A 26,889-nucleotide genomic window follows, 5' to 3' on the forward strand; every position below is an offset into this window, starting at 1 on the left:
AGTTTAGGAGAATCATACCGTGTAGATGCCTACAATTGAGCATTTGCATCGCTTTATGCTGGTGTGCCAGAAACTCTGCCCATCTGACCTGAATACACTGTCAATTGGTATATGCCCCTGATAATTTCGCCACATAGTTGGATTTGGTTGTTTCGGAGTAATTCATCTTGGAGATTTAAATTTCTCGGGAAACGAAAAGAGTAGGAAAAGGTAAATCTCGTGTCATTGCTACGTGCGTAGACTCCGATGGATGACCCCATGAAACTTTTTGACAGTGGCAGGCACACCCCTCATACATGTCATTACCCCATGACGTCATAATATCCCTTCTCTCTCTCTCAAATAAGAAACCCCACTCTCCTCTTCTTCCCTTTCTCCTCACATTTCACTCCAACTCTTCCCCCCCCCTCCCCCTCGCTCTCTCTCTCTCTCTCTCTCTCTCTCTCCCTCCTAGGGCAAGATTGCCGGAATCCGGCATGCTCGCCGGAGAACTCTCAGTTACTGATCGGAATTCTGACCGTCTGTGAAATGGGACCCTACGATTCGTGTATCTCGACGAGCGGAGGCGGCGGTAGCAGCAGCTGCAGCTCGTCCCCTTGCGCCGGAAAAATAACGGATATAGATGGCCTGCTGGCCGGAGCTGGATATAGAGTCAGATCCTCCGATCTCCGCCACGTGGCACAGAGCCTCGAGCGGCTCGAGTCTGCTATGGTGAACGCGCCGGAGATGTCACAAATCGTCTCCGATGCCGTACACTACAACCCCTCCGATCTCGCCTCTTGGGTCGAATCCATGCTCTCCAATACCCACCCTCCCGGACAAAATTCCGATCTCCATTACATGGACGATCAGATCGTGGCCGTCCAACAACAACCGGACGCGATGCTCGACACGTGGCCACCTCCTCCTTGTACGGCAAATGAAAATCATCAGCAGCTACAACCTCAGCATTTAACGTTGGGAGAAGAAGACTCCGGAATCCGGTTAGTGCACTTGCTGATGAACTGCGCGGATTTCATCCAACGTGGTGAGATCCGATTGGCCGGATCTTTAATCGAAGAGATGAGGCTCCTCCTGACACGTGTCAACACTGCATGCGGCATCGGGAAGGTCGCCGGCTACTTCATCGGCGCACTCTGTCGGCGGCTCTACGCGCCGTTAACCGGCTCCGTTTCCGCCCTGGAAAACGAGATCCTCTACCACCACTTCTACGAGGCCTGCCCTTACCTGAAATTCGCTCACTTCACAGCCAACCAAGCCATCTTAGAAGCTTTCGAAGGCCACGATTGCGTCCACGTCATCGACTTCAACCTGATGCACGGCCTACAATGGCCCGCGCTCATCCAAGCCCTAGCCCTCCGTCCTGGTGGGCCCCCTCTCCTACGTCTAACCGGAATCGGCCCTCCTTCACCGGACGGCCGGGATTCCCTCCGTGAGATCGGCTTGCGCTTAGCCGAGCTCGCCAGATCTGTTAACGTCCGATTTGCCTTTCGCGGAGTCGCGGCTTCCCGGCTCGACGACGTCAAGCCTTGGATGCTCCAAGTTGGATCCATGGAAGCCGTAGCTGTTAATTCCGTAATGCAGCTCCACCGCATTCTCGGCGGATCGGATCCGGGTCCGATAGACTCCGTTTTGGGCTGGATCCGGAGCCTGAACCCGAAGATCCTAACGGTGGTGGAACAGGAGGCGGACCATAATCAGCCCGAGTTTTTGGACCGATTTACCGAAGCTTTGTATTACTACTCGACCATGTTCGACTCGTTGGAGGCTTGCCCGCTCCAGCCGGAGAAAGCCGTAGCCGAGATGTACATCGAGAGGGAAATCTGTAACGTGGTGTGCTGTGAGGGCGCAAGCCGAGTCGAGCGCCATGAGCCGTTGGACAAGTGGCGGGGTCGACTCATTGGAGCCGGCTTCCAGCCATTACATCTCGGCTCGAACGCTTTCAAGCAGGCTAGCATGCTGCTCACTCTCTTTTCCGCCGAAGGTTACTGTGTTGAAGAGAAACAAGGTTGTCTCACACTCGGCTGGCACAGCCGCCCCCTCATTGCGGCTTCGGCTTGGCAAGCCGCGGCTCCCCTAGAGCTCCAATCAGATAAAATATAATGACTTTTATATTTGTTAGGCCTTTTGTTCCCCTCTCTCTTACTCTCTCATGCATTCATGTGCCAATTTAGAGTAATTTATTTACTAGTAGAGATCTTTTTTTGTTTTCCGTTTTTACCTTTTATCGTTGATATCAATGAAAAATAAAAACTATTTGTTTATTTCTTTGTCTTTTTTTCAGTTTTTTGTCAGCTAAAAATCCACCTAATTCCATCTCTAACCCTAGAGAATGAAAACATAAAAAAATAAAATAAAATAGAATCGAACTTTACTTCTATTTTCCTTTTAAAATTCAGTATTTATACATATATACATATGCATTTACTGGATTTGTGTGGGTGTTAATAATTTTAAATGAAAATTAAAAAGGAAAATGTTGAGCGTTTTGAATACGGAAGTGATATATTGGCTCCCGTTCCTTCCTTGAGCCACCCTCTACTAGGGGTGCAACTTGGGGCTCAACCCGATTTTGGCTCAGGTTGGGTTAGGGTTAGGGTTAGGGTTGGGAAAAGCCAACCCGTTTTAATTCTGGGTTGGGTTAGGTTTGAGACCTTGCCAACCCGAACCCTCCGTCCTCTAATTTTCTCCTTATTTTCTAGGATTATGCTTTTTTCTTGTATTTTTCTATTTGGCCCTAGGTGAACCCAAACCCGACCCCAACCCGATTTGGAGGCGGATTGGGTTAGGGTTGACCATCCTCAACCCGAGGCTCGGTTTGGGTCTAGTTAGGGTTGAGGGAATGCTATCCCGGGTTGGGTTTTGGCCTCAACCCGATACAACCCGACCGGAGTTGCACCCCTATCATAAAGAGAGCGGTGGACAGTGAAGAAAAAAAGGGTGAATCCATCACTTCCTTTTGAACATTCGACACTAAAAATTAGGATCTAGTACAGTTGGATAATGAGTAGGGCCCACAATAAATGTTGGATACAAATTGTAATTGGGGGACCGTTCCTTTCGTATAATTGTCTAGTCGTTATCGGTTGGTAGGAAATAGCGTACATCCGATGGAACTGAGATAGGTCCACAACATGCTCTATCACTTGCTGGGGTCCACATTTTCCCTCTACTTATTATTAGTGTCTGGTCGCGATCAGACAGTATGAATAGCCCATACACTGAAATCGCTGCAAATAAACCGAATCATCTCTCCTCTCCTTTTTAGCCTATAAAAGCTAGGGCCGGCAATTTCACCCGAAAAAGCGGGGATCCGCCCCGCCCCGCCCCGTTTGGGGAGGGGATTCCCCGATTTGAAAGGGGAAGGGGAAGGGGAAGGGGATAGAGTTGTCCCCGCCCCGCCCCGCTACGCCCCGCAAATCAATGCCATTTTTTTGTAAATTTTTAAGTGTTTTTTTTAAGGAAAACTACTAGAAACTCTGTGGATCAGCTACAAGATTCCCCCAAACATAAACTTAGCTTGTCTTTTCCTTTTAATTAGCTTCTGAGAGCATTTTGGGAACTATAATAACCTTTTCACAGATGTTGAAATAATAAAGACAAGCTGAGAGCCTGAGACGCTGAGTGTATGCAATTATCAAAAAATCGTAGTGCCAACAGAATTTTAGGGTTGGATTGCAGGTTTTAATTTTCAACATGAAAAATTTAGCTACTAGAAATTTGTTTCATGTCAGCACTAGACTGAATTTAAAGAAATAAGTCATTTGTTGATTTTGTTCTCTTCTCCATTCTCATTTCTCATGCTCATCTAGGGGTTAACATGCTATACAGAATGAACTAATGAACATTATTTTGCGTGTGTGAGCGCCCACTTATGGACTTTTAAAGTTCATTGTGACTACTGAAATAGTTACTTTTTGCACATTGGCTGCCTGTTAATGAAGGTAATCCTGGTGCTCATTTCCTATTTATCATTCCACAATTTATGCAGAAAATTGCTGAAAGATGAGGTCCTGTTGTTATTTATGTTTGTTGTCTCATCCATGCATTTCTGATTTTGTCCATCTGTTTGTTGATCACATGAATAGAATCATAGCATTCATCACAATATTGTCTGTAATGGACGTAGAAGAAAGAAGCTCTGTTTGCTGGTTTGGTTGGGTTCCAAAGAGGGGGCGGGGCGGGGATTTTGTCCCCGAAGGATGCGGGGAGGGGAAGGGGAAGGGGATTAGATATTCCCCGCGGGGAGGGGAGGGGGATTCCCCACCATCCCCGCAGAGGGGAAGGGGAAGGGGAGGGGGAAAATTCCCCGCAGAGGGGAAGGGGAAGGGGACCCCAACATCCGGCCCCGCCCCGCCCCGTTGCCACCCCTAATAAAAGCACGGTTTCGTCCCCAATTTATTTATTGGGCAATGATAAATTCGCACCTCCTTTTGGATAATTCGCACCATGCCACATACCGTATAGGAAAGTTCAGGGGTGTGAATTATCTAAGAGGGGCGAATTTATCATCGCCCTTTTTTCTAGGGCTGCAACTCGAGCCGGGTTTTACCCGACCCGCATCGACCCGACCCGAAAATAGCCTGGGTCGGGTTCAGGTTTCATGGGTTTCGGGTCGAGCCGGGTTCAGCATTCAAAAGCCCGCATGAATCTCGGGTCGAGCCGGGTTTGAAGGGGCCTGACCCGACCCGACCCGAGTTACATAAGTTATAGTATGTACATTTTTTTCTATTGTTAGTTAAGAGTTAAAGGGATAATTACATTTACACCCCCTCTAGTTTCCGACACATCCACTTCCACCCCTATAGTTTAAAACGTGACAAATACACCCTTGTAGTTTCAATTTGTTTAAGGTAGGCCCCCTCAGCTGAAGGTTCATCCATAGATTGAAGGGTTAGGATGATCCGATGGAGCTGATTTTTTGGGCACACCCTATCTATATCAGGACCCATCAAATGAACGCTTTGGATCATCCAAACAATGTGAGCCCACATTATTTGGATGATTTTTTGGTAGTGTTTGGATTCGGGTAGGGGCCCACATTATTTGGATGATCCAAAGCGTTCATTTGATGGGTCCTGACATAGATATGGTGTGCCCAAAAAATCAGCTCCATCGGATCATCCTAACCCTTCAATCTATGGACGAACCTTCAGCTGAGGGGGCAAACCTTAAACAAATTGAAACTACAAGGGTGTATTTGTCACGTTTTAAACTATAGGGGTGGAAGTGGATGTGTCAGAAACTAGAGGGGGTGTAAATGTAATTATCCCAAAGTTAAAAGTGAAAACCCACGCACCCACTGTTACTGTATGTGAGTGTAATTTCTGCTTCTATGAGTTGAGTTGATTCAAGTGTTTGATTCAGCATTGTTTGATTGTAATTACAACATTGTTTGATTACAGCATTGTTTGATTCAAGTGTGATGTGAGTGTAATTACATCATTGTTTGATTCAAGTGTAATGTGAGTGTAATTTCTGCTTCTATGAGTTGAGTTGCCTTGCCAAACAAGAATTTTCCTTAAAAATTTGCGTCAACGTGAAAAAACCCGACCCGACCCGAACCGACCCGAGATTTATCATGGGTAGGGCCGGGTTTGGGAATCGTGGGTTTTCCGAAAAAAAACCCGACCCGACCCGACCCGAGATATTTCTCGGGTAGGGTTGGGTTCTCCAAAACCCGACCCGCCCGACCCGAGTTGCAGCCCTACTTTTTTCCCCCAAATAGAACAATCACATTGAGGGTGAGTTTTGCAAATCCAGGGGTGTCATAATTTTGTCACCAAAATACAAAAAAAGACCAAAATGTCCATATACATATGTAAACAGACTAATATTACTTGTAAAATGGCCAAAATACCCATGACACTCTCCAATATGTTTTGATAGGGTAGGTCCCACCAACTCAACTCAAACAATGCATATGGTGGGACCCAAATTAGTGAAAAACGATTTCGTTATGAATGGGGAAGAAGTTTAGAGAGAATAGAGGCATGTGAAAGGTTAAGAATGGGAGGAGATTCTAGGGACACGGTGACGTTTTCAAACGTCTAATCCCTTTAAATTCTCCCTCATCAAAAAAAGTTAATATCTTCTCTCTTCATGTAGGTAAAAATATCTCTCCCCCACAATACCATTTTTTCCATGGATTTTTCCTCAAGGTTATCTTTTATATTTTATTGTGTTTGCAATAAGGGCAGTTAAGAGTTCGAGTGATCGATTTCCTACACAGAAGAGGCCCAAAGAATCGTTGTATCTTAAGAGATAGACACCAATCAACCCGGTGCAAAAAAGGGGGGCATATCGTCTTTAAGGAAAGAACATTTTCTGACATGCCTCGATCCATAAACAGGCTATTTCTGAACTTTTCTCTCAACACTTTTATTATTTTGATAGATTTTAATTATATCAATAGTAAAAATATTAACAAAAAACTCCTAGTAGATTTCTTCTACAAAACATTCTATTGTGACTATATATGTGTGTATGTGTGAGAGAACAGTTCCTACGCTCGAGCGCGGATAAGCTTACCTGTGCTCAAGTGCAGAAAACATTGTGGGCCCATATTTATTGGGTGATCCTAAGCATTCATTTGAAAGGCCCAATCATGGATGGGTTGTGTGCCAAAAACCAGCTTCATTGGATCATTATAACCCTTCCATTTGTGAGGTGAAAAATTGGCAGATTTGTGGACAAACAGTGTCCATTTCCCCCTACAAATGGACACCCTAAGATGATCAATTGAAGCTAATTTTTGGTACACACCTCATCCATGATGGAGCCTTTCAAATGAGTGCTTAGGATCGCCCCCAAAATGTAGGCCCACCCTTGTTTTCTGTGCTCGAACGCAGATAAGCTATTTGCTCTTGAGCTCATGAAAACGGTTTCTACACACAAGTGTAGATAAGTTATCTACACACTAGCTTAAAATACAGTGGAGGGCATATTGTTTGGGTGATCCAAACCATTCAATTGATTGGACCTCACATAGATAGGGTGTCCACAAAAAATCGGCTCCATAGGATCATCACAACCCTACAATTTGTGGAGGTAAAATGGACGTGTATAAACCTTCACAAATCTGTCCATTTTTTGCCTCCACAAATCGTAGGGTTGGGATGAGGAGCTGATTTTTTTGTGGGCACCCTATCTATGTGAGGGCCAATCAAATGAATGGTTTGGATCACCCAAACAATGTGGGCCCCCCACTATATTTTAAGCTAGTGTGTAGATAACTTATCTACACGTGTGTGTGTGTGTGTGTGTGTGTGTGTCTATATATAGGAAAAGGTTTATGAGGTATTGCGCAGCTTGAGCAGCCCACTAAATACACCATCTCCTATAGTTGTTTGACTCATCCAACCCATTCATTCTATAGGTTATGGTTAGGATTATGGTTATGGTTAGGATTATAGGTTACGGTTAGGGTTATGATTTTTGGAGGTTTAAAATGGATGGCTTCAAAATGTACTTCTATAGATTGAATGGTTATGATTATGGTATGGAGATGGTTTCTTAGGAACACCCTATCTATGTGAGGTCCTATGGAATGAATGGGTTGGATGTGAAACAACATGGGAGATGGTATATTTTAGTGGCTTGCTTAGGCCGCGAGATACCTCAGAAACCTCACCCCTATATATATATATATATATATATATATATATATATATATATATATATATATATATATATATAGAGAGAGAGAGAGAGAGAGAGAGAGCAAAGTGTTTCTAGTCGGTCGGCTAGAGAACCTTCTCTAGTCCGCCGACCAAAAACGCAGTAGGCCCATGTTGTTTGGATGATCCAAAGCATTCATTTGATGGACCCTGACATATATACATATATATATATATATACATATATATATACATATATATATATATATATATATATATATATATATATGTATATGAGAAAAGAGAAGGTACTCCCTGGAGTAGATAACTTATCTACTCCCTACTTTAAAATAACAGTTGGGGCCACATTGTTTGGGTGATCCAAAGCATTCATTTGATGCACCCTCACATAGATAGGATGTGCCCAAAAAATCAGCTCGATAGGATCATCCTAACCCTATGAACTGTGGGGGCAAAAAATGAACAGATTTGTGCAGGTTTATACACGTCCATTTTTGCCTCCACAGTTCATAGGGCTAGGATGATCTTATAAAGCTGATTTTTTGGGCACACCCTATCTATGTGAGGGCCCATCAAATGAATGCTTTGGATCACCCAAACAATGTGGCTCCAACTATTATTTTAAGGTAGGGAGTAGATAAGTTATCTACTCCAAGGAGTACCTTCTCTTTTCTCTTTTCTCTTTTCTCTCTCTCATATATATATATATATATATATATATATATATATATATATATATATATATATATATATATAGAGAGAGAGAGAGAGAGAGAGAGAAAGAGAGAGAGCAAAGTGTTTCTAGTCGGTGTGCCTAAAAAATTTGATGGGCTCTGACATAGATAGGATGTGCCTAAAAAATAATCTCTATAGGATCATCCTAACCCTTCGATTTATGGAGGTTAAAATGGACACGTATAAACTCCACAAATCTGTCCATTTTTAACCTCCACAAATCAAAGGGTTAGGATGATCCTATGCAGCTGATTTTTTGAGCACACCCTGTCTATGTCAGGGCCTACCAATTGAATGTTTTGGATTATCCAATTAATGTGGGCCCACTTTGTTTTTTGGTCGGGAGACTAGAGAAGGTTCTCTAGCTGACCAACTAGAAACACTTTCCTCATATATATACATATGTATAAAGGAAAATGATTGTGAGCTTGAAGCTCATATAGCTTATATGAGCTTGAGGGTCCAAACACATGTGGGCCCACATTGTTAGGATGATCCAAAGCATTCATTTGAAAGTCCCTTACAGAGATAGGGTGTATACAAAAAATCGGCTCCATAGGATCATCCTAACCCATCCAAAAGTGGAGGGCAAATTGGACAGACACTGTTTGCCACAAATCTGCCCATCTTTTCCCTCCGCTTTTAGAGGGATTAGGATGATCCAATGGAGCTCGTTTTTTGTACACACCCTATCTATGACAGGGCCTTGCAAATGAATGGTTTGGATCACCACAAAAAATGTGGGACCCATGTGTTTGGACCCTCAAGCTCATATAAGCTATATGAGCTTCAAGCTCACAATCATTTTTCTTATATATATATATATATATATATAGTGTTGCTACTCGGTCTTGTAGCTAAGCTTATCTACTCGGCCGGGTTAAATACAGTGGGGGCCCACATTGTTTGGGTGATCCAAACCATTCATTTGAAAGCCCCTTACCTAGATAGGGTGTCCACAAAAAATCAGACCCAGAGGGGAAAAATGGACAAACACAATTTGTCCACAAATCTGCCCATTTTTCCCTCTGATCATCTTATGGATCTGATTTTTTGTGGACACCCTATCTAGGTAAGGGGCTTTCAAATGAATGGTTTGGATCACCCAAACAATGTGGGCCTCCCTGTATTTAACCCGACCGAGTAGATAAGCTTAGCTACAAGACCGAGCAGCAACACTTTTCTGTGTATATATATATGAGAATAGTGTTCTTGCGCAGCTTATCTGAGCAGCTGCTTCAAAAACTCATGTGGCCCACATTTTTGGGGTGATAAACAGCATTAATTTGAAAGGCCCTTCCATGGATAGGGTGTGTACAAAAAATCAGCCCTATATGATAATCCTAACCCATTCAAAGGTGGATGGGAAAATAGACAGACACTGTTTCTAACCATTTTTCCCTCCACAAATGGCAGGGTTAGGATGATCCTAAAGGGCTCATTTTTTGTACACACCCTATTCATGGAAGGGCCTTCCAAATGAATGCTTTGGATCACCCTAAAAATGTGGGGCCACATGAGCTTTTGAAGCTGCTGCTCAGATAAGCTATCTGAGCACTGCGCAAGAACACTATTTTCATATATATATATATATATATATATATATATATGAGGAAAAGGATTGTGAGCTTGAGCGTTGGAACATATTCGTGAGCTTGAGCTCAAAAACCATTGAGGCCCACATTGTTAGGATGATCCAAAGCATTCACTAGAAAGGGCCTTACATAGATAGGGTGTGTACAAAAAATCAGCTCCATAGGATCATCCTAACCCATCCATTTGTGGAGGTCAAAATTGACAGACCACAAATCTGCCCATTTTTCCCCTCCACTTTTGGAGGGGTTAGGATGATTCAATGGATCTGATTTTTGGTACACACCCTATCTATGATAGGCCCTTGCAAATGAATGGTTTGGATCCTCACAGAAATTGTGGGACCCATGTGATTGGTGCACTCAAGCGCACCATTCCTTATTAGAGCTTGAGCGCACAAACATATTCCTCTATATATATATATATATATATATATATATATATATATATATATAGAGAGAGAGAGAGAGAGAGAGAGAAAACGGTTCCTACACATATGTGTAGAGAGTTCTCTACACACTAGCTTAAAATACAGTGGGGCCCCACATTGTTTGGGTGATCAAAGCCATCCATTTTAAAGGCCCTCACATAGATAGGGTGTCTACAAAAAATCAGATCCATAGGATTATCCCAACCCTATGATTTGTGGAGGTAAAATGGATGTCTTTAAACCTTCACAAATTAGTCCGTTTTTTGCCTCCATAGTTCGAATGGCTAGGATGATCCTATGGATCTGATTTTTTATGGACACCCTATCTATGTGAGGGCCTTAAAAATGAATGGTTTGGATCACCCAAATAATGTGGCCCCCACTGTATTTTAAGCTAGTGTGTAGATAACTTATCTACACATATGTGTAGGAACCGTTTTCTCATATATATATATATATATATATATATATATATATATATATATATATGAGGAAAATGATTGTGAGCTTGAAGCTCATATAGCTTATATGAGCTTGAGGGCCCAAACACATGGGTCCCACATTATATATATATATATAGGGAGCTGATATTTACGCCCCTTTTAATTCTGCGGACACCCATCTTCACGCCACCAAACGGGCTAACGAAGGTAGCCATTTATACCCGAAATGCACTTTTTGAAATCACATAAATACCCATGACAGTGATTCATATCCCATCTCTCTCTCTCTCTCTCTCTCTCTCTCTCTCTCTCTCTCTCTCTCTCTCTCTCTCTCTCTCTCTCTCTCCACACGTCTGTCTCTCTCCCAAATCCAGGAGCGTCTCACCAAAATTCGAGCTTACAACGCCTAACTTAGAAGGTCTTTCTGGGTTTTATTCCAAGTAGTGTAGAAACACAAATCCTGTAATACTGTAATAGCTCCTTCAAGCTCTGCCATACAACACAAAACTAAATAAGCATCTCATCTTATCCATCTACAGAAACAAGTGTTTAAAGCATTCTCTGAACAACAATGTAAATACAACACAATAAGCGACCCAATTCTTAATGTCGAGAGGTAAGTTCCAAAAATTTGCTGAAAATGTATCCTGATATCAAGAAGCTCTCGATATGAACGATTGACTTATGAGAGCATAAGCAAATCAAGATCGTATTTACAGAAGATGCAATTATTTATTGACTTCTCATAAATTCCATTGCAAATCAAGATCTACTTATGAAAATCCAACAACATTAAAATTGCACGCCATAATAATGGTACTATTTCATATAATTTTTTTCCGAGAGACAAAATATAAATAGATTGGAAGAAATTAGAGCCCCATTGTTTAACTTGAAACATTGCCGAACACACCCTGAGCTTTCTACAGTTACCAATCCGATTGTGTGATTTTAGGTTTTCTTAGGAAAATAGAAAGTAAAAAGGCCGACGTTTTTAGTAGCTGAGACACGGCATGCACTCGAAATCAAATCGGAGAAAAAGAGAACGGAAACAAATCCTATCTCTTTTCCCATTCCAGCGGGCCATGGCATGTAATCAGGCAGCCATTTCTCACCTAGCTTGGACTCTGGATTTGGGCGAGACGTGTGGGAAAGATGGAAAATAGAGTTGGCGATTTAGATGCTTTTATGGGTCTTTTGGTCATTTAAAAAAGACTTACTATGTGTAACCGGGTACTTTTTTTTAACCGGTGAAAAGGTTTCAAATCGGGGTGTCCACACAATTAAAAGGGGCGTGTGTGTGTGTGTGTGTGTATATATATATATATATATATATATATATATATATATATATATATATATATATAGAGAGAGAGAGAGAGAGAGAGAGAGAGAGAGAGGAAAGTGTTCCTTCTAACGTTAGCAGATAACTTATCTGCGGACGTTGGTTTATTCAGTCCCCTATTGGCTAGTAATGGTAGGTCCCACTTATGTTAATGAAGAAAAAAACACAAGCGCCTAAAAAGACTCGAGGTACCCTCTTCTCCCTCTCCGTCGACTAGGGTTTCAGAAGAGAAAAAACCCTCTTCTCTGTCCAGTTTCGTTCCTCCAACCAAGAAAACATGTTGGCTCTTTTTCAACCGTGTCTTTTTCAGGAATGGAACAGCAAATGCCACCAACAAAACCCAAGGGAGTTTTCAAGAGAAGAAGAAGAAGAGGTGGTCATCGTGGCTACCAGATTCCAACAAGAGATGGCCTGTCCAGGGATGGTGAAAGAAAGAACACAAGAAAAATATGACAACATCAATCAATAGATATTCTGTATATATATTATTTGATTTGTTTCTGCAATGGTTTAAAAAACTGAGTCACCATTCATTCGTTTATTACTTTTTTCTGAGTTGTCTGGGTTCTACAATAAATGTTGATTCCACATTCATTTATTACATATTGTCATCCTTTCTAGGTCATTATTTTCCTGGGTTTGAAACCCTAGCCAGAGACGAGAAAGGGGATTTCTATCCGAAGAAACCCTAGCCAAAGACGTGAAAGGGGGGTTTCTATCCGAAGGAGAGAAGACAGGAGTCGTATACGAACTCTATTCTCTACTTCTTTCTTTTTTTTCCCGTTTCTATTCGAAGGAGAGAAGACATGAGTCGTATACGGAACACTATTCTCAATTTCTTTCTTTTTTTCCGACTTTGTTACGTTTGGCCCCACACCAGATTAGCCAATAGGAGGGTTTTTAAGAATTCGTTACCAGGGAAGCTGTCTGGTAACATTACCGGGAACACTATTCTCATACACACACACACACACACACACACACACACACACATATATATATATATATATAGAGAGAGAGACCATTTTTTTGGTGCGCTTAAGTTGTTATAACGCCTCCCATTCGTTTAAATGTTTGGGTCCCACTTAAGCGCACCAATGGGAGGCATTATAACAACTTAAGCGCACCAAAAAAATGATGCGCTAGCTCACCAATAGTTTTCTCATATATATATATATATATATATATATATATATATATATATATATATATATATATGAGAAAAGTTTTCCTAGTCGGCCCCGTAGAGAAGGTTTTCTAGTGTGCCCTTCTAAAACACCGTCAGATCTAAAGTGGTTTAATCTATGCCCTTCAAATACAAAACCTAACGATGTAAAGAAAAGAGAAATTTCGACGCCCTATTCCCTTGCTGTCTCTAAAACGAAAGTAGGGTTTTGAAAAAACCCAACCTCGTTGAATCTCTCTCTCTCTCTCTCTCTCTCTCTCTCTCTCTCTCTCTCTCTCTCTCTCTCTCTCGCGATAGAGAATCGTTGGGTTTTTTCACCCAACAGAGACTTCTCCTCTCCACTCTCTCTCGCCGCTGGCTCTAGAACGAAAGTAGGGTTTTGAAAAAACCCAACCTCGCTGAATCTCTCTCTCTCTCTCTCGAGATAGAGAATCGTTGGGTTTTTTCACCCAACAGAGACCTCTCCTCTCCACTCTCTCTCACCGTCTCTCTCTCCCTCTCTCGCTCTCACAGTGAGACCTAGTTCTGGTTTTCCCTACTTTGGCTAGCACAAATCAGAGGGTTTCAGAGACATCTCCTAATCAAAGGGTTTCAGAGATATCTCCAACCGAATCTTGTGAGTTTCTATCTTTTTAATCTTGGATATTTTTGGGGATTTTTTTTGTGGTTATGGCTGAGATTTTTTAGGGTTTATTGATGTGGTGTTATGGTTGGATATTTTTTGTGGGAATCTGCAAATTTTTAAGGGTTTATTGATGGCTGAGATTAGATGGAAATTGATCCATCTAATCTCAGCCATCCAAATGAAAAACCCCTTCCTCTGTAAGTTTCTTCCTCACCTTCCTCTGCACATTTTTAGGGTTTATAAATGGGTGGATTTTTTTTTTTGTGATTATGGCAATTTTTAGGCTCGATTTGTGGGGCTATTTTGTGCAAAAATTCTTGAGAAAAACTCATTTAATGGTGGTAAAAATGGCTGGTTGGATATTTTTTGTGGTCATCTGCACATTTTTAGGGTTTATTGATGGCTGAGATTAAATGGAAATTGATCCATCTAATCTCAGCCATCCAAATGAAAAACCCCTTCCTCTGTAAGTTTCTTCCTCACCTGCTAGCCATTTCATGATTTTGCCAATTTTTTTTAAAGAAAATGTGTACAAAACAATTGTTAGTTGTTGTATTTGTTTGAAATTAAGGGTTCATTTTTTAAAGAAAATGTGTACAGAACAATTATTATATGAGGGTTCATTTTCTAATATTTTCTTTATTTTTTGCGAGGTTAAAGAAATTGATGGCTTCATCTTCCAATAGTGATGGAAGGTCAACCCTGTTCAGAGTCCCCGTGTACAGAACAATTTGGGAGATGCGTTATCTAGCTTGGTTGGGTGGCAGAGGGAATCCAATAACCATCTAAGAAGCTTGGGAGATGAGGTATCGAGATTGAACGTGTCGGTTCAAGAGACGAAGGAAGCGGTAGTTGAATTGAAGCTCTTGGTGCGACGCTCTAAAGTCATAAAGAATGAGAAGGGGTGGAATAAAGCAGTTGGAGTTGTTGCCCTTTTTTTCTTTATTTGTTGGTACCTCTTCTTCTGTATCTCTTCAAAAGTTTCAGGCCGTTACCTTGGATTGCCATGACCCTAAAGCTGTTATGATTGGATGAACTTAACCTTTAATTTTTTTTTATGTTTATGTTTGTTGTATGTTTATGTTTGTTGTATGGACAATGAAGCTTTCTTTCAATAGTTGTTCTTTTAATTTACCAGTTCTCTACAAATCCCATAAAGCTGTCAACAACAAATCAGAAAATTCTTCTAATAAAGTATTGAATTTCATTATCAAAACAAGGAATGACAAATATCATTTCCCTTTTTAAGAGTATGATATCAGTTTATTTCGAAGGCAATAAGCCTTTTTTGAATTAATGTGATAGATATGGTATGCTGCATATGCAATTAAGGCCTAACATAAAGCCTTCCAAACATTTATTATGGATACATACATGGTGCATAGTGCATACCCATACATAACGTGGTGCCAAAATAAAGGATCCTAAACTAAAGTAGACTTGGAATGGAGATACATAATTTGGGCACCAGCCACCAGATAAGGGTCTCTTATAGGACCCATACATGGTACATCTCACACCTGATGAGGTCTCAAAATAATAGACGCCAATCAATTTTTTCTACGATGCTGGTCTTTTCTTTTGTTCAAAGATCAGCTACCTTGCAATTATGCATGGTTTATAAGGGAAGAGAACATTTGGGATCTACGAAACCGGCATAAATAAATCACTACTTCGAGGATTCTATCACTTATGTAGGTAATTTTCTGTAGGTAATTTTTAACAAAATAAAATTGGGTTTGGTGTCCTGTTCAAGTGCTACAACGTGGTGCAGATGAGGGAATACTCGGTACAGCTAATAAATCCATTATCTTTATTTTTTTAATGATGGAAAATTTTATTAATTGAAAGAAGGGGGGCCATTACCGATAAAAGGGGAAAAAAGCATACGAGGACTGTCCACTCCATGACTTGAAGTAGCTTCCAAAAATTCTCATTAAGCTGGTTTGCCCCATTTAGTCGAATGAGAATGAGAAGCCTTGCCGAACACACCCCTGGCTTTAACTCAATGTACATGTGGCACACAGTGATCAGAATTAAAGGAACTATATTCTTGACCCAAGCCAATTGAGTCCATTTTTTACAACATATAAATAAGAAATAAAAGGTGAACTCACACTTTGCAAAACTATCAAAAGAAACATCACAATCCATCTTCTCTTTACCACCTGCTAATATACAAAAAGGCTCTTGGGAGCAACAAAAAAAAGGTACTTTTACATATCTCCATTAGCTACTTCTACTATGCAGAACAGGGATTAGTACAACAAACTACCTGTAGGACCATGTGCAGCAATCTAATTGTCCACATAGTAAAGCACATGGAACATAGTAACATCTAAATATCTTTGTTACAACTGAGACAGTACACAAACCGCCTGCTAAAATTCATTGTTACAACTGAAACATGGTAAAGCACTTGGATTACAAGAACAGGGATGTCCACAGCATCCACAATCTAAACAAACAAACATGCACCATCTATGCTCTGCCATCCAAAGTTTGGATGTCCACAACACCATCTACGCTCTGCCATTTTACCTGTAAATAGTAAAGCACATGTAAGTTATATATAGCAGACACATTAAAAGGAACAACAAAATGAGAAAAAAAATAATGTTTGGGTTATGATCACAACTAAAAAACAAATTACACAAACCTGTTGTAGTTGTTCAATCTGCCATTAGGTCCTCTTCCCTTCCTTTTCCTGTCCGTCCTCATTTGATTCCTCTTGATCATTTTTTGTCGACATCTATTGGCATACATAGTAAATGAAAAAAGTGATATATATGTTATCTCTCCTAAAAAAACTAGACAAGGAAGTAGAAATCCATGCCTTTGAATTCTTGTTACAGGTTCTCTTATTATGGCCTAATTGTCCACATTTTTTACACCTCCGTCTCTTGGATCCAGCTTGGGATACCTCTATTGGAGATTTGAATTGTGTAGCATTTCTCGGACGACCCTTGGTTTTCACAAGCTGGGGGTCGTGAATAGATATTTCTGGGGTTTCCATGACAATGTTAGAATATACTTGGCTTCCGCTAGTTGACAAGGCATTTTGCTTCTCTTTCTTATGCCGTTCACCATCCGCAATCCATTCGTTAAGAGTTTCATCTATCTTCTTGAACAAGCTCTTCGGAGATTGATAATCATCTAAATATCTTTGATACTTTGAAATTAGGAACCATTTATGAAGATGTGTAATCTCATCATTATCTTCTTCGGCCGTAGACATCCCACCATCGAAAACAAATCTTGCCTCAATTGTCCATCTACTCAATATATATTGCTCGGGAATGCTACTTAAACGCCTCAGGGACATTATGCGAAGGATGTGCTTGCATAAAATTCCCTCCATCTCGAACTTCGCACACTCACATGTAACCATCACACCTTCTTCAGAATCTTCAAAGACAACCTTGCACCATCTCCAAGTCTCCTCATCACTCATTCCTACACTGTATTCTGTCACTTTGCCATTCTCACCCAATAAGTCAAACCAACAATCATTGCTATCCTTGATCTCTATCTGGAATAGGGTAAACATTGACCTTGTATAACATTTGCCAGCTTGTGCTTCCAATTTGTTCCTTGAAGACAATAATATTGTGTTTGAAGATTTTATCCTGAAATCTTCTTCAGCTTCTTTTTTTCGACGATCTTCAAGTGTCTTATCATATTGTTCGACGAATTCTTGTAGAGTAGTGCTATGGTTAACAAATCCGTCAAAGAATGAGTTGATACTTTCGCTACGTGAACTGGATGACATTCCAGCAATGAAAGTGTCCCTAAAATAAGCTGGCACCCAATGACTTCGTAGCTGCCACATGTTACCTAGCCAACTGTTTTCTTCAATCCCATATTTCTGCTCAAAATTTTCCCATTCTTCCTCACATTCGTGTATGTTTTTCTTGAAATACCACCTATTGTAATCCTTACAGAACTCACTATCAGAATCTCGCATGGGTGCAATATGCTCAACTAGGTGCCTCTGTATGTGCCACTAGCAAAACCTATGACGTGTGTTTGGGAAAACGGTTTTGATAGCATTTCTCATAGCAATGTCCATGTCTGTGATAATACAACCAGGAGCTTTACCAAACATGCATTTTAACCATTGCTCAAATAACCATGTAAATGTCTCATCTCTCTCATCTGCTAACAACGCACATCCGAATAAGGTAGATTGCCTATGATGGTTAACTCCAGTAAATGGTGCGAAAGGCATCTGAAACCTATTCATCCTATAGGTCACATCAAACACAATGACATCAGAGAAGACCAAGTAAGCATTCCTAGCCCGTGAATCGGCCCAAAACATGGATCGCAAATTCCCCTTCTTATCCATCTCCATGGCAAAATAGAAATTTGGGTCTTCTGGTCGTCTCTGATGGAACTGTTGGACTACTAGGAATGCTTCTTTCCCCATATTGTTCTGCCTGTGTACTCTCACGTGGGACACAACTTGATGTGCTGTGACAGCACTAGCTTTAGATGTGGAAGTAAGAAACCTAGCAATTTTAGAAGATTGAACCCTGCGTCCACTGAGAGTGTCTATCAAATTTTTGGCGACCACATTCTTAACGAAGTTATTCTGTGAACGATGCATTTGTCTTTTGCCAGGAGAGGTGAGTTCATGACAATGTTTGGCTTCAAATTTAGACACAACTCACTTCTCATTTTTCTTTCTAATCTCCAACTTCGCTCCACAACCATCTCTTACACTTCGATGCAACTTCACTTCTTTTCCTACTTGCCTCTTATCTTTAGTATTTTTGAACCCCACTCTAGCACAAACAAATCTCCTCATTATAACTTCATGATTTGCCTTCGACTTTTCGGTTTTGGATTTCCTTATACCAAAACCTGTGGCCAACCCATAAATATTATAAAACTCATAAGCAGCTTCTACACTTTCAAACTCCTGGTTAAGAAAGGGTTCCTTAAATACATGACTCTCACCATCTTCACTATTGTTACCACTACAACCCTCCTCGTTGACCATAGAAAGTAAGGCACCATCATTTAGATTTCCCCTTTCCTCATTCAAAAGTAACTGATTGCCGACAGATTCATTGTTTATTAACCCAAAAGCTTCCCCCTCCTCATCAAAAAGTAACCTATTAGCATCGATGTCATCAATTGATAGCCCAACAGTCTGCTCCAAGTTAGTATCCATCAAGTAGTCCATTCTAAAAGAACAACGACAATTAAGGGGCATTTCAGAATCTTCATCAGATAGAATTTGGATACAGTGTGCTCATTGATTCAATGTGAGGAGAAAATCCATCAGAAAACATTGACAGAAAAAATCTGCTAAAAAATGAGCTCATCCACGGATTAGATGGCTGAGATTAGATGGATATTGATCCATCTAATCTCAGCCATCAATAAAACCTAAAAAATGTGCAAATTACCACAAAAAATATCCAACCAGCCATTTTTACCACCTTTAAATGAGTTTTTTTCAAGAATTTTTGAACAAAATAGCCCCACAAATCGAACCTAAAAATTGCCATAATCACAAAAAAAAATCCACCCATTTATAAACCCTAAAAATGTGCAGAGGAAGGTGAGGAAGAAACTTACAGAGGAAGGAATTTTTTAATTTGGATGGCTGAGATTAGATGGAAATTGTTCCATCTAATCTCAACCATCAATAAACCCTTAAAAATTTGCAGATTCCCACAAAAAATATCCAACCATAACACCACATTAATAAACCCTAAAAAATTTCAGCCATAACCACACAAAAAATCCCCAAAAATATCCAAGATTAAAAAGATAGAAACTCACAAGATTCGGTTGGAGATATCTCTGAAACCCTTTGATTAGGAGATGCCTTTGAAACCCTCTGATTTGTGCTAGCCAAAGTAGGGAAAACCCAAAACTAGGTCTCACTGTGAGAGCGAGAGAGGGAGAGAGAGACGGCGAGAGAGAGTGGAGAGGAGAGGTCTCTGTTGAGTGAAAAAACCCAACGATTCTCTATCGCGCTCTCGCGAGAGAGAGAGAGAGAGAGAGAGAGAGAGAGAGAGAGAGATTCAGCGAGGTTCGGTTTTTTCAAAACCCTACTTTCGTTCGAGAGACAGCGGCGAGAGAGAGTGGAGAGGAGAGGTCTCTGTTGGGTGAAAAAACCCAACGATTCTCTATCGCGCGAGAGAGAGAGAGAGAGAGAGAGAGAGAGAGAGAGAGAGAGAGAGAGAGAGAGATTCAGCGAGGTTGGTTTTTTTCAAAACCCTACTTTCGTTCGAGAGACAGCGAGGGAATAGGGCGTCGAAATTTCTCTTTTTTATACATCATTAGGTTTTGTATTTGAAGGGCTTAGATTAAACCACTTTAGATCTGACGGTGTTTTAGAAGGGCATACTAGAAAACCTTCTCTACGGGGCCGACTAGGAAAACTTTTCTCATATATATATATATATATATATGACCTCCACAAACAACCTCAATGGTGACGATCAATTCTTGGATCACATATGGGGAGATGTATCCACAATCAAGATCGTTGATCTTGAAGAACATCATAGGTGACCCGCATGCTCTTGCTCATGGGCATCCCATTCATAAGATAAATAATAACAATAATCATTCATTGTTTATCTTTTGGTGGCAGAGTCCTAAAAAGAGGATATATGGATCAAGAATATAGTGCAATCCAACCATGGTGTTCTAAATGATATTTTGTTTGACTTGCAGTAAAGCGCGGCCCAGCGTGTTGTCTTTTTAGCATTTTCAAAAAATTTATCAGTATTAAATACCTAATAAGGGATTTGCTAAATCCCACCTAATAAATATACATTTATTTATTCTAATATATCACTTATTTAACTATATAAAATTCTACAAATGGCAACAGAACATCTTTCAAAGAGAAAAGATAGTTATTTAAAAAGAAAATTGTAAACCAAACTTCTCCCCCAATTATTGAATGACAGCATTGATGTGTAAAGCATCTTCAAAAGCGCACTTAATTAAGGCCCTATTTGGATAAAGGCATATCATTTCCGTATATAAATTTTCTGCGAGAAATATTTTTCCCAATCCAAACAGAGGAAAAGATGAGGTTGCTGCAGTGCGTGACGATTTAGAGATGAAAATGGAAAAAAACATAAAAAATGAGGCACAGGACTTCCATATAAATACGTGGGCCCCATGACTGCGACTCTGATACTGAATAGGATGTGCGGGTAAGGTGTGGGCCCCACGTCCACATAATCAGGTGGTCACATGACGGATCTGTTCGCGTCTAACCATTTGAAAGCACAAAGTTCGGATCATCCAATTTCTTGAAATCCCTCATTTTAAGTTATCTTCAACCATTTCATTATCATGTTTATTTTACAAACATTTTCTGAAAGATAAGATCACTGCCATGTTTTAATAATTGCACTAATTCATCTTGTCTTTTATTTAAACAGCTGTCTAAATTTATTAGGAAAGGAAAATATTTCCATCTAAAAAAATCTCAAGGTAATCCAAACAGGGTTAGATCAACTCGCTTTCCCTTAAAGCTGATATTCTTTTGTTGAATCTTTATATTTTCAACCTCCGCCGTTTGATTAAACCAAGTTGATTTGATCTAAACACATCTTGGTATCTATTGATGATCGCAACCGCTGATCGACTTTTAAATGGTAGGTTTGTTAATATCAAATTGCTTTATATTGATTTATGATTGCCTAATAATTGAGATAGAGTTATAGAGGTAACTCTTGTGGTCTCTAAATTACTTGTAAATCTAAAGTGAGTGAGACTCAAGTACACCAATCTTGATTGAATCCTAGAGAATTCCTTGCATAATTGAGAGGGTCCAACAATTTTTAAGTGGCTTTTGTAGCGCACCTCTAAGATAAGATTCAAGGTTAAGAGTTAATAATTATGGATGTATTGTTTCTAAAAAAGAGATGTGTATACTCATTATTCACACATGAAAAAAAAACTAATATATACCCGTTTTCAATCCCTCTACCAATCTTCTCATAGTTCGTTCCCAACTCTACCTGTTCCCAATGTCCAGAATAAATTCTTGGTACAGGACAATAACACCTTACTTTGGGGCTGTCCCAAGTAAAAAAGGGAGCCGATATATCACTTCCCATATGATATCTTGATAGTCCATGAGGCTACAACCTCTTTCTAGAAAAAGACAACTGGAAATCTGAGTCTGGCATATAACGTACGCACCCTAACTTCACACTCAGGGCTGTTTCAATTAATGCTCACTTTTTAGTTGTTCAATCTTCCTCTTTTGTTGTTGCTCAGTTCACAAGTTTAGAAACAATAATGCTTTAATGATTGGTTGGTGACCTAATTCAGGTCGATGTTGGGGATAAGATTCCATATTTCTAAATCCGAAGCTCCTGTGATATAACAATGCTAGAATTGCTTGCAAAAAGGTACTGGACTTCTTTTATTTTTAATAAAATGCAAGGAATGCTGTGATGAACGAACGTAAAAGTTCCCTTGCGATACTCATTTTGTACCCACGGACATCAGATGAGCTTCATCCAAATCATTCGTCTATTGGGTTTCAGTGTGGCGATGCCATGACCCAAAGATGACTTAGATTGAATCACCTTTGAAAAGAAAAATGTATAGACACAGGTAATGGTCCAAATTTAACTGAGTAGAATGTATTCAGGTGGCTAGAATTGCTTAAGGAACTGACTTTGTGCTACCCAAATATTCATAGCATCTTTTCAAAGCAGAAATCGAAACATGAGCCTAAAGTGGGTCGAGTCCGAGTCACATCAATATGGATATTTTCTACTGGGATTTGCTAGGCAATTTCACGGAGAGCTAGGAGAGAACAGCCTGGAAACACTTATTCATCTACTATAGATTCTAGGCACACAGCCACAAAGGAAACAAGAAAAACGACTTCACATCTTAACTGCTTTCTTGATTGCTTGGGCGTAGGTTTTGATTGATGTCTTGATGAACTTATCCTTTGTCACATGGTTCTCATCACAATCCACATCATCATCATCATCAATTACCAATGGCTTCTTTGCCATGCAATCTACTCCTCTTCTCATTCCCAAGATCACCAAGGGCGATAATGGTTTTGGCCTAAAGGCCCGCACTGAGGGAGATGATGGAATTGGCTTAAAGGCTCTAGCACTCTCACACCTCGCAAGCCTCACCTCCTTTCCGATCTTCTGTCCTCTCTCCTTCCCTACAAAACTCCTGCTACTTCCAACACCTTTGTAAGCACTGCTCACCTCACTACCATCCATCCCAGCAACCGGTTCTTTTCTCTGTTCAAATTGATGTTTGGTACATGTCAGATCAGAACAACTAGTTTCGTCGAAAACTGATTTTGAACCAGCTTGGCTTTCATTCTGATTAGTACCAGCCCTTTCTTCCGAAGCTTGAAGTCTTAGCATTTTAATCCGCTTCTGTGGATTTCTGAGGTTCAGCTTCTGTAAAATTTCTTCAGCCTTGCTCTTCTCATGTTCATCAGCTTTCTGCAAAGGCGAATCTAATAGTGAACTTTCGTGCGTGTTTTCCAACATTATCTGAAGCCATTTGTCAAGATTCCTCTTACCAACCTCCTTTCTGTATTCTTCATCATTTTCTTTTGGTAGGCTTTGAGGAAGTGAACTGCTCTTCTTATTCTTTTCTCGATTGGTCTTTCTGCAATTCCCGTCTCCAATTTCTAATTCCTGGAGTTTATCGTTGAGTGGTATTTCTTCATCCGCTACAATCAAAGACCTATCCTCTTGAAGGTTCCTTTCCGCATCCTTGGTGCTTATTACGGCTTTCGTCTTTTCATCTTCCTCTTGCTCCCTTTCTCTCTCTTCACCATGAGATATCCCGGCTTCTGACAACTTCTGTTCTTCCTCAAATAGAGTATCATCCATATGTGACCTTTTCCTTGCTTGTTGCCAGTAAAGCCTGGTTTGGGTCTCCATCCCGTCTCTTTGTTTGAATCTCATGTAGAGTTCTTTCTCTGAGGAATCACAAATTACTTTTTGCTCTTCTAATCTTTCCATGAGGGCACTGCTTGCAGCCTGGTTCAATCTAATCTGCTCCTTATAAATGACATTCCTGCAAGAAAAGACATAAAAATCACACTACAGAGCGTAAAATATTGTTTCTTTAACAACTGGTATGATGGCTATCAAATCTAAGGGTTTATTCCATCTTACTGGTGCACGGCATCCTGGATCATCTTCTCAAGTAAAGCCCGGTAAGAAGACTGTGTTTCTGCCAAACGCCTGCATGTTTCAACTCTTCTCCTGCGTTTTATGAGCATCGATTCTAAGTCTCGAAGAGCTAGACTTTCCATTTCATTTTTCAGTTTCAGTTCCATCAATTCATCATCTTCAAATTTCTGTATCTCTGCCCGCTTTTTCGCAGACTCTTCTTTCTGCTTTAGCGAATCTCTAGCTATGGAAATGGCCATATTTTGGTTGTTACCAATGTCATAATTTTCATTTTCTTTCGAAAAACTTGGTCTGAATGTCTGAATTTTCTTGCAGCGAGCTTCAACATCTTCAACTGAGAATTTCTGCTTTAGCTTCATCATTTTCATTTTCGCAGTCTCTCTAGCTGATAGACCTTATGAAGAACACAAATTAATTTTTATATTAAGGCTAAAGTGAATATTTCGAAGAGAGGAGTGTAGGAATTCTTTGATCATACACTAACCAGTTGCAAGAGAGTTTGTCCTTGGAGGTCTATTGAGATCAAGGGGCTTCAGTGCAGATTGATCTACATCTCTGCGTGAGAAAACAATGGCAGCTGGAGCAAGGCCTACTTTCTCTTCTGTCTCAATGAGCTGTTGTGAAAAAGCATGAGACTCTATCACCTGTGAATCATTCAATTCTTCATTTTCACCATTCAAGAACAACAATGAAAATGCTCTATTCCTGTAAAACATCCGAAACCTATGTCATCAGTTTTTGCCTTTGGCTTTTCAAGGCCAAAATATAGTATCAGATATCAGATAAAAACCTACCTAAAATCCGAGTTTGTAGAAGCAAATATAGAAAGGAACTGATTTACTGAGATACCCAATTGCAGATCCCACCAAGGAACGAGAAATTCCAGTTTGCCCTGCTTCTTTTTATATACTTGCCACTGCAATAGCCTCAGATTGCTAGGAACAGTTTTTCCTCCTCCTGAAATCCCAAATATAGTCCTAAAATGATTAATTTAAGGAAAAAGAGAATATATTACAGACAGATTAGATTTCAGGGAACACATTTCTATGTAAATTATTACTTGAACAAGGGAACCAGTGATCAATCTCCCAAGCAAGGGGAGAACCGGAATCTGCATAGAAGTAAAGAACGTTTCCATACATGTCTACTCGAAACTTTGCAGGATCAAAGCCAGCATTCCTAACAATTCCAAAAGAAAATTAGAGCCTCATAAAATTTTATCTCAATATTTCATTCACCTCAAGTCATATTCAAGTGCTCACCCTAGTTGGTTGAGCTGCTTCCATAGTAGATTGGTGTAATTCCTGGGGTTCACAGAAGGTTTTCTGTTCGGATCAATGACAGGGAACTGCTGGTTGTAATCACTTGATCTCAAAGCCTGCAAGCAAAATACTCGTTTACCTAAGATGAAGAAACTCGTGACAAGAAACATCACTGGTCTTAAAGATTCACCAAGAAACTCACAATCAAGAAACCTATTACCATAAATCTGATTCAGATCAATTTAACTATCATTTTCAGAAGAAAAGGAAATACAAGCGAAAATAGAAAGGTGGATACAGTTAAATTAAGAAACCCAATTGCCAAGAAAGGCCATGACTAGAAACAACTGATTAAGATCATTCAAACTATCATTCTTCTTGCAGATTATCTTATAAATTGACAAAAAAAAAAAAAAAATCTATTTCAAGTAAACAGGCTACCAAAATCATCTGATTAGGATATAGTGTACTTTTCTTCACAGAAATTGAACAAAAACAACCGAGGGAAAATTAGAGAAGAAAGAAAATATGAAGTGGGGTGTGATCATCTTAGCAGTTCACATACAAAAACCAAAGAACATGAAAGTTCCTGACTATCTTGATGATGATCTTATGAAAATGAAAAGAAATATAAGATTCGGAATGGAGAGATTATGGGATAAAATCACCCACGATGCAAAGAAACCCATAACAAATACATTCTATTACATTTGTTCATGGAAATTCAATGAATACAAAGAAAACAAACAAAAAATGAAAGAAAAGATCCCGAGAGAGATCCTCTTAACAATTCATTTTCAAAACACAAATATGAAGAAACCCATGATCAGAAACATCTGATAGCAGGAAATGAATGAACCAAAAAGAAACTCAGAAAAGGATGAGAAAAGAGGGCATAATCTTACTTGTTGAGGCTGCAAGACATAAGGAATGAAAGTGAAAGGAGGGCCCTGCTTGTAGGGGTTGTGGAGACTGGGTTTTCGACAGAGCTTCGTGTAGACCCTCGGATATCCAAGGCTTTCGTCGATGGCCATCTCTTCTTCTATAAATGAGAAGCCAGTGGCCATGGTCTTTGATCTTTCAGCCCAAAAAATTAAATCAATACAATTGGAAAAACGGGTGAGAAATGAAACTTCCTGAGAAGAAAAAGGAGTTCAGGGCGTGATACAAGGAAGTGAGGCGGAGAATGTAGCTGTCAATTTATTTGAACACCCAAAGATCTTTTTTGAATTCCGATGCCAAGTGAGAAGTTGTACAAGTTTAACGTCTGCATATTCCGATATTTGCTCACTGCCAATAAACCACGTATGCCCAAGATTTTGAAGGACCAAAAGACAAAATTACTCCCGAAAAAATTTAAATTACCCCACTTATCCCACTTTCGATGCACCAACCTACAAAAGAGGTGCATGAAATTATAGAGAATTTTGGAGTTTATCTCATACTCATATG

At 40.1% G+C, this 26,889-nt stretch overlaps 3 protein-coding genes across 5 annotated transcripts; 1 reads left to right on the forward strand and 2 right to left on the reverse strand.

The window, feature by feature from the left end:
* The first annotated feature begins 385 nt into the window (after positions 1–385).
* Positions 386–2,264, forward strand: LOC143846926 (protein SLENDER RICE1-LIKE 1-like). The gene has a single exon (XM_077355544.1). It carries the CDS (start codon positions 529–531, stop codon positions 2,101–2,103), a length of 1,575 nt encoding a protein of 524 aa, XP_077211659.1. The 5' UTR covers positions 386–528; the 3' UTR covers positions 2,104–2,264.
* A 14,214-nt stretch (positions 2,265–16,478) lies between these two features.
* LOC143858962 (protein FAR1-RELATED SEQUENCE 9-like) lies at positions 16,479–17,964 on the reverse strand. The gene is made up of 2 exons (XM_077369656.1): positions 16,921–17,964; positions 16,479–16,538 (listed from the first exon to the last, which is right to left on the reverse strand). The coding sequence occupies exons 1-2, from the start codon at positions 17,962–17,964 to the stop codon at positions 16,479–16,481; spliced, it is 1,104 nt and encodes a 367-aa protein (XP_077225771.1).
* Positions 17,965–22,811: 4,847 nt separating this feature from the next.
* On the reverse strand, positions 22,812–26,841 carry LOC143846936 (uncharacterized). Of its 3 annotated transcripts, none has more exons than XM_077355569.1 (8): positions 26,606–26,841; positions 26,343–26,514; positions 25,438–25,553; positions 25,236–25,354; positions 24,970–25,132; positions 24,660–24,880; positions 24,158–24,560; positions 22,812–24,056 (listed from the first exon to the last, which is right to left on the reverse strand). In XM_077355569.1, the coding sequence occupies exons 2-8, from the start codon at positions 26,502–26,504 to the stop codon at positions 22,886–22,888; spliced, it is 2,355 nt and encodes a 784-aa protein (XP_077211684.1). In that variant the 5' UTR covers positions 26,505–26,514; positions 26,606–26,841; the 3' UTR covers positions 22,812–22,885. The 3 variants fall into 3 exon arrangements, with proteins under 3 accessions (XP_077211684.1, XP_077211669.1, XP_077211676.1); XM_077355554.1 differs by having other exon boundaries at positions 24,158–24,569; XM_077355561.1 differs by having other exon boundaries at positions 24,158–24,569; positions 26,343–26,841.
* Positions 26,842–26,889: the final 48 nt, after the last annotated feature.

Source organism: Tasmannia lanceolata, unplaced genomic scaffold, assembly GCF_043159265.1.
Source record: "Tasmannia lanceolata isolate RefF3 unplaced genomic scaffold, GAP_Taslan_0.1 ptg000003l, whole genome shotgun sequence".
Classification (NCBI taxonomy): domain Eukaryota; kingdom Viridiplantae; phylum Streptophyta; class Magnoliopsida; order Canellales; family Winteraceae; genus Tasmannia; species Tasmannia lanceolata.